This window comes from Leptodactylus fuscus, chromosome 1 (genome assembly GCF_031893055.1).
Source record: "Leptodactylus fuscus isolate aLepFus1 chromosome 1, aLepFus1.hap2, whole genome shotgun sequence".
NCBI lineage: Eukaryota > Metazoa > Chordata > Amphibia > Anura > Leptodactylidae > Leptodactylus > Leptodactylus fuscus.
This window is the reverse complement of record NC_134265.1, coordinates 24870752-24883699: the sequence shown is the minus strand read 5'-3', so window position 1 is coordinate 24883699 and position 12948 is coordinate 24870752. Positions and strand designations below refer to the sequence as shown.

Sequence of the window (12948 nt, the reverse complement as noted above, 5' to 3'; positions counted from 1 at the left end):
CACCACCTACCAAATTTTTTCAAGTATGAGTTATACTTTGGCCAGTTCATCTTTGAGGGGGCCTTAACAACCCATACGATGTTGGCAGTTTCCATTTAGTCCATAACCCGAAATATAGGCTTACAAAATTGCCTTCTTTACACTCAGGGAGAGTCTGATAAGAAGCAATTTGCCTTCCCCACCATTGCTCTGTAGGTAGAGGAGACCTTTATGGCAGCAGACGCGGACCTTCTTAAAGGTGCTGTACATGTTGGCTTAAGAGAGGCAAAACCATTGTCTAACCTCATATAGACGGACAACAAATATTTAACCTCCATGTGAGACGACCTCCCCAACATGTACCCCAATGTAATAATGGGGGAAAGCAAACATTAGATCTTCAGAGGTGGGCAAGGTCCATCAACCAGTAGAAGTCAACAGAAAATGGTCAAAAGTGAAAAATGGACGACATCTTACCGGCAAGTGGTTCAGAGGCACGTCAACTTGACCCAAGAAGTCATCTCTTGTCTGCAAAGGCAAAAAGGACAAGGTCAAGAAACCTACAAAAGTCACAAGAAAACAAGACAATCTCTATATCTATCCTCAATACCTGTGAGAAGATCACATTGGCAAAGTTTGTGATCCACGACCACCATTGATCCCTACAGTGCAAGAACTTAACCCCTTTGGCACAGCTCAGAGATTTCTGTCCCATAGATTTCAATGTTATGTCAGAAATCTCTGTGTCGTGCCAAAGGGGCGGGATGTGCTATATAGTCCTTTGGTTCTGTAACTTAAGGAGGATTTGAGATGACGTATCAGAAGAGTCACATGACATTGATTGACAACATGTAGGACCCTAACCTAGTATTGACCTACAGGTGAAAAAAAAAGTTAAAAAGTTGCGCTCCACATACGGCCATCACACCATACATGTCCATAGTTTGCATCTGGTATTGTCATTGTAGTAAACGGACTGTGCTGTAATACCACAAGCAACCTGTGGAAATGTGTGGCGCTGTTATTGTGTTTTTTACAACCCCCTGTAAGAAAAAGGGCAATTCATGTAAATTATAAATGAAGTGTAATTTATACCCCCTGCTTAAATATGCAGTTAAAAGATAATACACTGGCTACCTGCAGTCACCACTAGAGGGAGCTTAGGAGCTTATGGCATACAGACAACGTAATAAGCAGTGCACACCCTCTAGAGGTGGCTGTAGGTAGTACACATGTTGTAATTCTTTATCTTTGCTGCAGGGAATTTGGCTCTCTGTATCCAAAAAATAGAGCTCAGATGCCAAAGCAATGAGCAACGCAGAATTTTCCCCAATAGTGTACAAGAGCATATGGACAATCCCTTTAAGTCAGTTCATAAACATATAGGTAACATCCTCACCTCCTACAGCCCTGCCCCAAGAATAAGAAAATATTTTCACGGCCCGGTGAATGAATACATATAAACCTTGGCTGCCATAACACACATGATATACACACAGCTAGGAGAGAATACCCTTTAATCATGGCTTCACATAGCGGTGGAGAACGCGGCAGACAGTAATGGATATACTATATTTAAGACACGTCGATTCGACTCAGCGTGAATACGGCAGTGCCGGCAGGGTTTACAGACCTATAATGCAAATGTGAACCTAGGAACAATGAAAATCCTACGGAGCCCACGAGCCGAAACCGGAATTAGTGGGGATGTTCTATAACCAGCTGGAGCACGAACGGTTAACTTTATTTACGTCATTTTGCCCACAGCAACCAATCACGGCGATCTTGTAAAATGTAAGCTGTGCGGTGATTGACTGCCATGGGCAACCAAGAGTTTCTCTTTTATATGGTTTGATATATCCCCTCCATTTTATTTTAACTGCCCCCTTTACCTAAAAGGAAGGGTTCACGTGGCCTAGAAACCATTCCCGGTCTGTGTGACCACTGCAACACTGGAGGTTTTATCTGCTATACAACAGACTGCCTGACCACGCTGCACAGACCTGTTGTAGGCCCCGGTCGGGCAGAGTTACTTTATCCGGCCCTCTACACCAGTTTTCTAATGTACAAGGTATGAAAGTGGCGCAACTTTTTGCGCAAGTGAAATTTTCAGGAAAAAATTTGCAACCTTTTTTTCTCTTTTACACCATCCTCGCCACTTTACGGCGCCTCAGGCCTTCAGATTTATAATTATTTGTGACAGAAAACGGAATAAATGATGCCTGAAAGCTACGTCGGCTATGAGCAGGAGCGCGGCAGATTCCATCGCCAATGGTATACGAGGCGGCTTAAAAGGGATTCTACCATTAAAACCCTTTTTTTGTGGATAAGACGCCGGAATAGCCTTTAGAAAGGCTATTCATCTCTAACCTTTAGATGTGATCTCCACCACGCCGTTCCTTAGAAATACCGGTTTTTACCCGTATGCAAATTAGTTCTCTCGCCTTAGATCCTCCCCTTCTTTGTCTTTCTTCGGCGTCACATCCGACGCTTGTGCAGTTGGCTCTGCCAGTGAGACACTAGTAGAGCTGACTGCGCATGCGCGCAATTGCGGCCTTGGAACTATGGCCGCCGGCCGGCATGCACAGTCAGCTCTACTAGTGTCTCACTGGCAGAGCCAACTGCGCAGGCGTCGGAGGTGATGCCGAAAGAAGGGGAAGATCCAGCCGAAGATAGAGGTGTCACTGGAGCCTGTTCTCAAGCAGCAGTGGGGACGCCCCCATCGCATTTCTAGCACTGGAGCCCGCCCCCATCGCTGCGAGAGAACTAATTTGCATACCGGTAAAAACCGGTATTTCTAAGGAACGGCGCGGCGGAGATCACATCTAAAGGTAAGAGACGAATAGCCTTTCTAAAGGATACTCCGACATGTGATCGCCAAAAAAAAGGGCTTTAATGGTTGAATCCCTTTAAGGACCAGAGCAGGACAGCCATTGATAATGGCAGTGTCCAGGAATCATCCCTACAGTCATATAATTGTATTAGTCCACGTTCACAATTGTATCAGGAGTTTCCATTCTTAGCGTCCATGGCAGGACTAGAAGAACGGGAAAAACTGCAATGGATCCTGAGGGCCCCACTGACTATAATGGGATCCACTGGGTGTCTAGAAACATTGCCGGTTGAAAAGGTCAGACTAACAGGACTTTTTCATGTGGGATTTCTGATGGACTTTACTCAAGTGTGAACACAGCCTTATATGGAAGATTGTAGATCTACATGTTCACCAATTAATTCTATTCTACTAATATTATAAATGTGAAAGTTTCGATGTTTGTTAATCAATCACGTAAAACCGGGTGAACTGATTTGGATGAAATTTGGCACATAGATAGTTTGTAACCTCGATTAACACATAGGCTACATTTTATTCCAGTAAATGACATGGCTCCATGACTGTTATGAATTTATGTTCACATACTATATTACATTGCTCTTGGCAGCAAGCTGATAAAGCCAGGTCTGTTATCTCTCTAAGTAAACACACAAAGAGATAACGAGCATGTATCTCTCTATTTGTACAAGCATTTGCATATTATCTGATCTGCTCCAGGCAGTGCTGACACACTGGATGGGAAAACAACTTTAATCCAAATTGGCAGTTTCCTACTTTTAAACATGCCGGGAAAAAGAAAATCTAATTTGTTGCAAAATTCTAAAACAATGAGAGCTATGAAGGTAGACAGAAGTCACGGAGTTCTCCTCAAGCAGAGCTGAGGGGGATCATCGATGCCAACAACACACTCATTATGTGGCGTCCCAGTGAGCTGCTGAGATGTCAGAACAATCACAGGCACGGAGAGTTCAGCAGCAGGACAACTTAAGAGCTGCCGAAATACCGGAGCAGGCAGATCATCGACACCAACAACACACTCATTATATGATATCCCAGCGAGCTGCTGAGATGCCAGAACAATCACAGGCATGGCGCTAAGTACAAGTTCAACAGCAGGACAGCTTAAGAACTGCCGAAACACCAGAGCAGGCAAATCATAGACGGCAGCAATTTGCTGAATATAGGCGGAACATCAACGCCAACAACCTGCAGACAAAGTCGCGGGCAGAGGCTAGTACTGCATATGTCCTGCCGACAGCAACAACAGCTGTTAGTCAGGGCAGGGCCACTTTAACCATAGGGTCAACGGTGCACTTTCACTGGATGCCAATGAGTTAAAGCCAGTGACAGAGTAGGGAGCCGTCCGCTAACTGTTTCACCACCTGGTCACTGTCTTTGCTCCTGGTGTTCTGGGAGCAGGAGGTGCAATGTAGCGACGTCACTTACCTTGTACCTGTTACTCCTTAAAGACTCCGGGACTAGAAAGAGGAGTGAACAGGGGTACATGGAAAGGTGAGTATGACATGGTGGAGGCAGCCAGGGAGGTGAGGGGACATGAATTTGTGGGGGGCAACCTAAAGGAAGACATTATATGGGTAATATTGTAAGAGGCCATTAGGGAGCCACTAGGGGGTGTAATACTATGTGGGGGCCATTGAGGGAGCAATATAATTTGTGCAGCTCAGGTATTTCTAGGCGGTGGTGATTGGGGGGGGGGGGGAGCACTTATGAAATCTTTGCACAGGGCCCACCAATGTGTTAAAACGTCCCTGAGTCAGGGGTGCGGGAGCTGAACTTCGGCAGATGTGAACAGAGTCTTAGGGCATATCCACATGATGGAATCTGGAGCGAGAAAAACAATGGCGGTAGATTCCAAATTAAATTTTGAGCAGATTCCACCTCAAAATCAGTTTCAAATTCCTCCGTGTGAACAGGTCCTTATATAAACAGACTTTTCTGTGCAAACGTATTACCGCCATCACCTAACAATCATCAGTGAGGAGTAAGGCACTGTGCCCTATAGGATGCTTTTTAGCGGATTGCTATCCTATAGGGCACTTGAGTATACCTTAACCCTAAATATGGATATACAAGAAGTTCATTCTAGACGCCGAATCGCAACATCTCCAGTAAGACAAAGGATTACCAGGAAGCGCCGAAGTCACCTCCAGGGTTAACAGGAGAGACATTTTGCTCTCACAGGGGATGTGAAATGACCTGTTTATTTCCCAGAGACAGGCTATAGGATGTGCAGCTGGTCTGTGATGTCAGCCCAAGTCAAAGTTATTCCTGGCCGGATGCCTTCTGCTTACTGTGCCAGCTGACATGGAACACGGGCGAGAGGCAAAAGATGGGCCCTGAGCGCGGCGCCCAGCGAGCTGCAGGCTTACTTGTACAAAAAAAAAACAAAAAAAAACACATGACAATCCATGACCGTGTAATCCTGCTGTAGTAGTTCTGACTATGGAGACATGCTGGTTATCAGGGTCATCTAAAGAATGTACAGTATGTACTGTATATATAGGACGGGTTCAGCCGGTGTCACTTCTGTCTACACTCGTCGCTACTCTGGCTAGTTATTACGCAAGCGTGCGGTCCTGGCGGTTTAGGATGTGAGCGTGTTATTTTGGCTTGTTATGATGTGAGCACACACTGTTCGAGATGTTCCAGCCGATTATGGTGTGAGCGGACGTGAGCGTATTGTTCTGGCTAGTTACGACGTGAACAGCCCTGTTCTGGCTGGCTATGATGTAAGCGAACCATGCTGGCTAGTTTACTATGTAAGGGGGCTGTGCTGGCTACTACTGATATGAGCGCCTGTTCTGGCTAGTTACAGCGTGGACATGTTGATTAGGCTTCTCATGATGTAAGCGCACTGTCCTGGCTATGAAGGATCCATTTTGGCTAGATATGACGTAAGCGTGGAGTTCAGGCTGGTTAGAACATAGGCATACTGTTCTGGCTAGATATGATGTCAGCACCGTGTTCTGGCTAGCTATGATGTCAGCATAGTAATCTGGCTAGCTTTGATGTCAGCACCGTGTTCCGGCTAGCTATGATGTCAGCATAGTAATCTGGCTAGCTATGATGTCAACACGGTGTTCTGGCTAGCTATGATGTCAGCACGGTGTTCTGTCTAGCTATGATGTCACCACGGTGTTCTGGCTAGCTATGATGTCACCACGGTGTTCCGGCTAGCTATGATGTCAGCATAGTAATCTGGCTAGCTATGATGTCACCACGGTGTTCTGGCTAGCTATGATGTCAGCACGGTGCTCTAGCTAGCTATGATGTCAGCACTGTGCTCTAGCTAGCTATGATGTCAGCACTGTGCTCTAGCTAGCTATGATGTCAGCACTGTGCTCTAGCTAGCTATGATGTCAGCACTGTGCTCTAGCTAGCTATGATGTCAGCACTGTGCTCTGGCTAGCTATGATGTCAGCACTGTGCTCTGGCTAGCTATGATGTCAGCACGGTGTTCTGGCTAGCTATGATGTCAGCACTGTGTTCTGGCTAGCTATGATGTCAGCACTGTGCTCTGGCTAGCTATGATGTCAGCACGGTGTTCTGGCTAGCTATGATGTCAGCACTGTGTTCTGGCTAGCTATGATGTCAGCACGGTGCTCTAGCTAGCTATGATGTCAGCACTGTGCTCTAGCTAGCTATGATGTCAGCACTGTGCTCTAGCTAGCTATGATGTCAGCACTGTGCTCTAGCTAGCTATGATGTCAGCACTGTGCTCTAGCTAGCTATGATGTCAGCACTGTGCTCTAGCTAGCTATGATGTCAGCACTGTGCTCTAGCTAGCTATGATGTCAGCACTGTGCTCTAGCTAGCTATGATGTCAGCACTGTGCTCTGGCTAGCTATGATGTCAGCACGGTGTTCTGGCTAGCTATGATGTCAGAATTAGTCACATTAGTTTTTACCAGTTACTAAGACACAGAAACAAGTGAGGGATAATCTCAAATCCAAACTTGAGGTGCCGCACAAAAACACCCCAATAGTAATAGATTTACAAAAAGGACAGAGAGAGAAGAAAACCGTCATCGCACCCAGGGGTCAAGTGGTCAGTGACTCTTGAAATAATTGGAAATGTATATTCAGTCCAATATAATTATTATACAGTAAATAAAACATCCTACTGCAGAACACCAAGTCTGACCACCAGGGGGCTGCATATAACCAAGGGGGCTGTCCAATCAAAGCAGACATATCAGTAAGGCTCATGTATCCGCTGGCATATCACACAATGTACCCATCATGCCAGCTCACAATGTGCACATAATCTTCACAAGCTGCTCTGACAAGGACGTCACCAAAAGAGGAGGAAACCGAATTCACAGTCTAAGTGTCAGGCACACACAGTGGTAATGGGCGGCGATGCCATGAGAAGCTGGCACCAGCATAGTATACGGTAGACGGGGCGAGAACAACAATATACTGTACCACGTCCACTGCCTGGCAGCTAGAGCGGGCATGCAAATGTATATAGAGGGAGAGGTAAAGGCGATGCCAAATGTGCCGGGAAGTTCTCACACACCCTTTGCAGGTGCCCAGTGCCACCCACAACAGCTGTAACTAATACAGATTTTATGCATTACATAAAGATGCTGCCATAACACCACCAGCCACAGTGTCCCCATAATGTGACAACTACAATGCCCTCAAATGGTGCCAGCCACGGTGCCCCCATAGCGTTACTAGCTCCTGTGTCCCCATTATGCTGCTAGACGCAGAGTACCCATAACATTGCGAGCCACATAGTCCTTATGGCAGTGCCAGCCAAAGGTCCCCATAACATTGTTCGCTACAGCGTCAGTGTCCCCATTATGCTGCCAGGTGCGGAGTGCCCATAGCATTACAAGCTATGCCACCCTTATAACAATGCTAGCCAGTGTGCCCATAATGTTACTAGCCACAGCACTTTAACAGTGCCAGCCTTAATATCTGCCAGCCACATCATCCTTATAACAGTACAGGACTGTCAGTACCAGCCACAGTGCCCATAATATTGCTATCCACAGTGTCCTCATAGAAGTGCCAGTCATTTAGCCCATATTGTTGCTAGCCACAGCACTATTCGTACCAGCCACAGTGTCTCCATTATGCTGCCAGCTACAGTGCGCTTATAACATTGTGAACACAGTGCCAGCCAGTTTTGCCAAACCGATGCCAGCCAGTGCACCCATTGTATTGCAAACCACACTACAGTGTGCCCATAAAGTTGCTAGCCACAGTGCTCTCATGCCAGTGTCTATTGTGCCTATAACGTTGGTAGTCACCCTATCAGACTAGTGACAGCGTGTATGTTACATTACCAGCCATGATGACTTCACAACAGTCAACAAATTCATCCGTAATGGCCCATCATCAGCCCATATAAGATAAGATAAGATAATCCTTTAATAGTCCCACAGTGGGGAAATTTCAGAACCATATAACCATACCAGGCGCCCGTATAAGAGCATCAACCACATTCATCGGTAGAATCAACATTCTGGGCAAAAACAGACCCCCGCTGGTGGCAATACAAGCAGAACCGCCATCATGTGTCTAAATAACATTACCATTGAGTGCCCCATTTAACCAAGGCATAACAGTGCCCACAAAATACCAATGAATACAATTAATAATACTACAGCTGGCATCTTGATGGCCACATGGCATGGACAGTACATTTACAACACACTGCTAGAGATGGGGTAGTGTAGACCCCGCATTGTGGGCATTCGACCCGCTTGCCACAATTCCCCAAAGACAGTGCCCGTCAAAGTGGTCTCGTAACGATGTCCGCCACACCGTGCCAACAAGGGGGCCTGCAACAAGGACCACATAGCAGTGCCAGGCACTATGCCCTTATACTAGTCACCTCTGCTCTCTATGGTGCCCAACAAAGTCATATTAGTAGCAGGGCTGTCCTACAAGGACACACTGGACACCCAGTCCAATATAAATCTATCCACTGAATACATTCGCTGGATTTCCAGGAGTAATGACTAACACGGCTCCGCGAGATCCTATCACCCAAGAGGGAAGAGTTGTAAAATTCCAGCACTTCTCCGCACACCTCTCGGCGTCACAAGGCCGGGAAGTTATTTTTAAGGTGCGTTTCTGAGAAACCTCTTAAGTAGAGTACATCGGAGAGGAAATATCTGCCGCTCGCTTACAACCCGTCACTCCATGTAACTTACACTTGATCGCTGGTGACACTCCAGGAGGTGGTGTTCTCCATTCACATGTAAAGAGTCGAAATTTCAGATAGCAGTGCATTATGGGAGCCGGGATGACTATTACACAGCTAGGGGATGTCTGGACTTGGGAATTTCTAAAAATTGGCAGAATTCTCATAATGTATATATTTCACAATGTACAGGGTATTGAAGTCATTTATGTAAATGGACATAGGTTTGTGGGGTGGAATCGGCCATGTACGGACTTTGATTTTAATGGTCTTCCAAGACCCCGTGCCCTGATGCGATCACCCCCTTTGCATCTCCTAAAGTTATGCCAGAAAAACAAAAAATGACCTCTGTACAGGATTCGTTTCTCCACCGATTTTCAGCACTCTCTGCAACAGAGGCTCCAACGCAGGATCGGTTCAAATCTCCGTTTGGTATTCCGTTCCCCGAACGGAAACCTATACGCATTCAAAAGCGGTTAGCTTAGAAATCACACGGACCCCATAGATCATAATGGGGTCCATGTGTTTTTCGCATGGTGTCCATAGGAATCATGCGGAGAGGAGAGTGCTGCTTACAGGACTTTTCATGCCGAGAGGTGAACGGAATCCCCGAATGCAGATGTGAACCAGGCCTTAGGCTGCCCTCAGACTTTTGCTTATTTCTCAGGAAAAGGGAGCAAACAAAAATGGGGCAAAGTGCACCTGCACGGATTATAGTCTATGGGGTCCGCGGGTAACCACGGTTTTAGCAGTCTGGCTCTGTCGTTCAGTTCCCCCAGCAGCCCAGTGCAAGTGTAGACCTAGCCTTAGGGAGCCTTCACACGGAGTAAACACGCGTGTATTTTTGCAAAACACACATGTAAAAATAAAACTCCTATTGACTTCAATGACGTTTTACAGGCGTATTTTTACACGTGTAAAAAATATCATTGAAGTCAATGGGAGTCTTATTTTTACACGTGTATTTTGCAAAAATACACGCGTGTTTACTCCCTGTAAAGGCTCCCTTATAAAGACATCTAAACCAAACCCTCCGGAAAGGCTCAGACTCTGCCGACCTTAAAAGACCAGTCCGTGTTCTATCTGCACTTAGACACGTGAGGGATGACAATCTCTGTACAGCGCCATACAATATGTTGGTGATATATAAATGAATACAGTACTAAATCACGTACTGCACAGTTCCTGGTGTACACGCCTAGGACATACATAGGAACAGTCAGTGACTGTTGGGTGAACACCCGGGCTGCGATCACGTATCTGCTTGTGGCAAGATGGCGACTTCCTGCAGGTTTCACAGACACAATAGTGCACGGCACGCTCTGTCCTGACTCATTCCATCTGCAGCACATTCCCCTCTTCTCCATGTCATGATACCGTGGCTCAATTTAGAAACGCGGCTCGAAACATTTCCCTGCAGTGGTTTCTCCCATCACGAGCTTCCGGACAAGAGGCCCCATGGGCGCCAGCACAGGTGCCAATATTTACAAGAAAAATCCCTGTGATGGACACTTCAGGGCTGAGCAGGTGCTCTTAGGCGTCTCACGCGCCGCTCTGACTCAGGCCACCACAATGTCAAGAATTACACAAACACTCGCATTGCTTTTCCTCATTTTTGTCATATAATATCAGAGGTATTGTATAACTTTACATTAGGACCCATGTCGTCTTTGCGGCCCGTAGAAACCAATCACAGCGCAGCTTACATTTTTGAAGAGCAGAATACAAAATTAAAGCTATGCTGTGATTGGCTGCTATGGTTTCTCTTTCAGTTTACCAAATCTTTCCTAAGGCCTCGTTCATACGGGGCAAGAGGGGGCAGAATCCACCCCCTCACAATAGAAGTCTATGTAGACCGCTAGCTTTCTTTTTTCCGTGAGCGGTATGTTCCGGCTCAGGGAAAAAAGAAGCGAGCTGCCCTTTCTTCAGGCGGATTCGGCGGCTGAGTCAGCCCCGACGTCCACCTCGCGACAGCACCCTCCGGACTAGGCCCATTCATTTGGGCCTACTCTGGAGGGGGAAGCCGCGACAGTCGTGGCAGGCGCATTTTGGTCCAATTCAGATATGGCTTCCCAAAATTCACGACGCTTATCCCCGTGTGAACGTCCAGGAATTGGAGCAACCTGCGGGGTGCCCAAGGCGGTTATAGAATAAAACAATAAAGCACACTCACATGTTCCCGACACCCATTGACAGATTTCGATGCCCTTTCCGTCCAACGAGGCCGCGTTGCAGGAAGCTCTGAGGCTTCAGTGGTTATAGAAGAGGGATCGGTGACTAATATCCCACTAGTTCCTTACTACGAACTGACCAATGTGGCCCCAACGTAACCTGACACTACATGGCATCCTTAAGATCATAAATGTCACACACCTAATGTTAGTAAATATACTTGTCCAGATTTCAGGTGAACGATACATGGATGAGGCCTAATGGCAGAAACTCCCGGGCCCGAGTGCATGGGACGCCGCCATGCACTATTCATAATACTGGTGTATTGTTGTGGTGTTGAGAAGCTTTGGGATCCCCGAGGCACTAAGGCAGAGTAGTGATGGTTACCGCCTATAATTATAGGTACCCCTCTGCCTAATGGCGAGGTCATGCCCCCGTTTAGTGACGGGATCATATTAATGGGCTGGTAATATACTACAAATCCAAATATTGTACATGTAGGGTCCCTGAGAAGATGGAAGGAGCCCAGGCCACGAAGTGGACAAGAATATGACCGGTCCTGAGTTTTGTGTCTGAGCTCACGGGGGGGGATTGTGTGTCGCAGAAAAGAATGAGTCAAAGTGCTATCCGTCAAAAAAAAAAAAAAAAAATTACGAAAAACTAGCCTTACGACAGAGAGCCCAATGGATATGGGACCATTCTGCCAAGCCTGGAATAAATGCCCACTATTCTGAGGGTCTGTGGCATGGTAGACATTAGCCTAGGGCATGACTTGGGGCAACACAGTGGCTCAGTAGTTAGCATTGCAGCGCTGAGGTCCTGGGTTCGAATCCCGCCAGGAACAACATGTGCAAGGAGTTTGTATGTCCTCCCCGTGTTTGCTTGGATTTCCACCCATTCTACAAAGACTGATAGGAAAAAAAAAAAAAAAAATAAAATAATGGACATTGGGATCCCTCTATGGGGCTCACAATCTACATAAAAAATAAATACATTTTGGGTGTGACTTACATCTCGTGCCGTGTGAGTAAATGAAGTTGCGTTGTGACCTCGAGGATGCTTATACTACACCTATAAGTCACAAACAAAAAAAAAAATTGAGTACAGCTGGATTTTTTTGCAACTAGTAATTGTATTCATAGCACCCTCGAGGTTGAAACGTGCCCGATTTACTTATAGGGTGACAACAATCTTTGATCACGTAATGGGAGTCACGGCCAAAGTGTCTGTGTAGCCCTTGCCTAAGATAGCGTTGGATTGTTGGGTCGTAGTCGCGGCACTTTGAAGGTCACATTCACTATAATTAGATGTAACGATATTGCGATATTATGTCACGCAACCACGTTTAAATAGCCATATTGCAGAGTAACTCTAACCCTAGCCTTATAACACATCGGAGACGAATTCAGCTCTGCTACATCTCCTAATAATTTTAGTAGTACCATGTAAGACCACCGGCAACATATGAAGACCTTGCCTTGAAACGAATGACAATCTCAGCTCTGCTACATCTTCTATCCTCCTCATTCCTGTTATTAGCGTTACTACTATTATTATGATTTTTCGCACCGATAGGCATAGCGGCGGATGATATGGAGTCTACCCCCCTGCTGTTCGCATCCTATAAGCTCAGCCATCTGCATCGTGACCTATACAATCCCCGCATTTCACATAAACAAAGCAGATGAAAAATGAATGGGGACAGACGGGGGAGGGGGTTTCTTAAAAAAAAAAAAAAAATGAAAGAAGGCTCCCGAATTTTACAACTAGACATCAAT

General features: G+C 46.2%; 1 protein-coding gene across 5 annotated transcripts in view; it reads right to left on the bottom strand.

Annotated features, from left to right (window-relative positions):
• Positions 1-12948, bottom strand: part of NEDD4L (NEDD4 like E3 ubiquitin protein ligase) — a 217193-nt gene that overhangs the window by 51997 nt on the left and 152248 nt on the right. For all 5 annotated transcript variants that reach the window (XM_075268361.1, XM_075268377.1, XM_075268368.1 and 2 more), the window contains one exon: positions 457-507. In XM_075268361.1, the coding sequence (XP_075124462.1) occupies positions 457-507 (51 nt within the window). The remainder of the gene's footprint in view (positions 1-456; positions 508-12948) is intronic.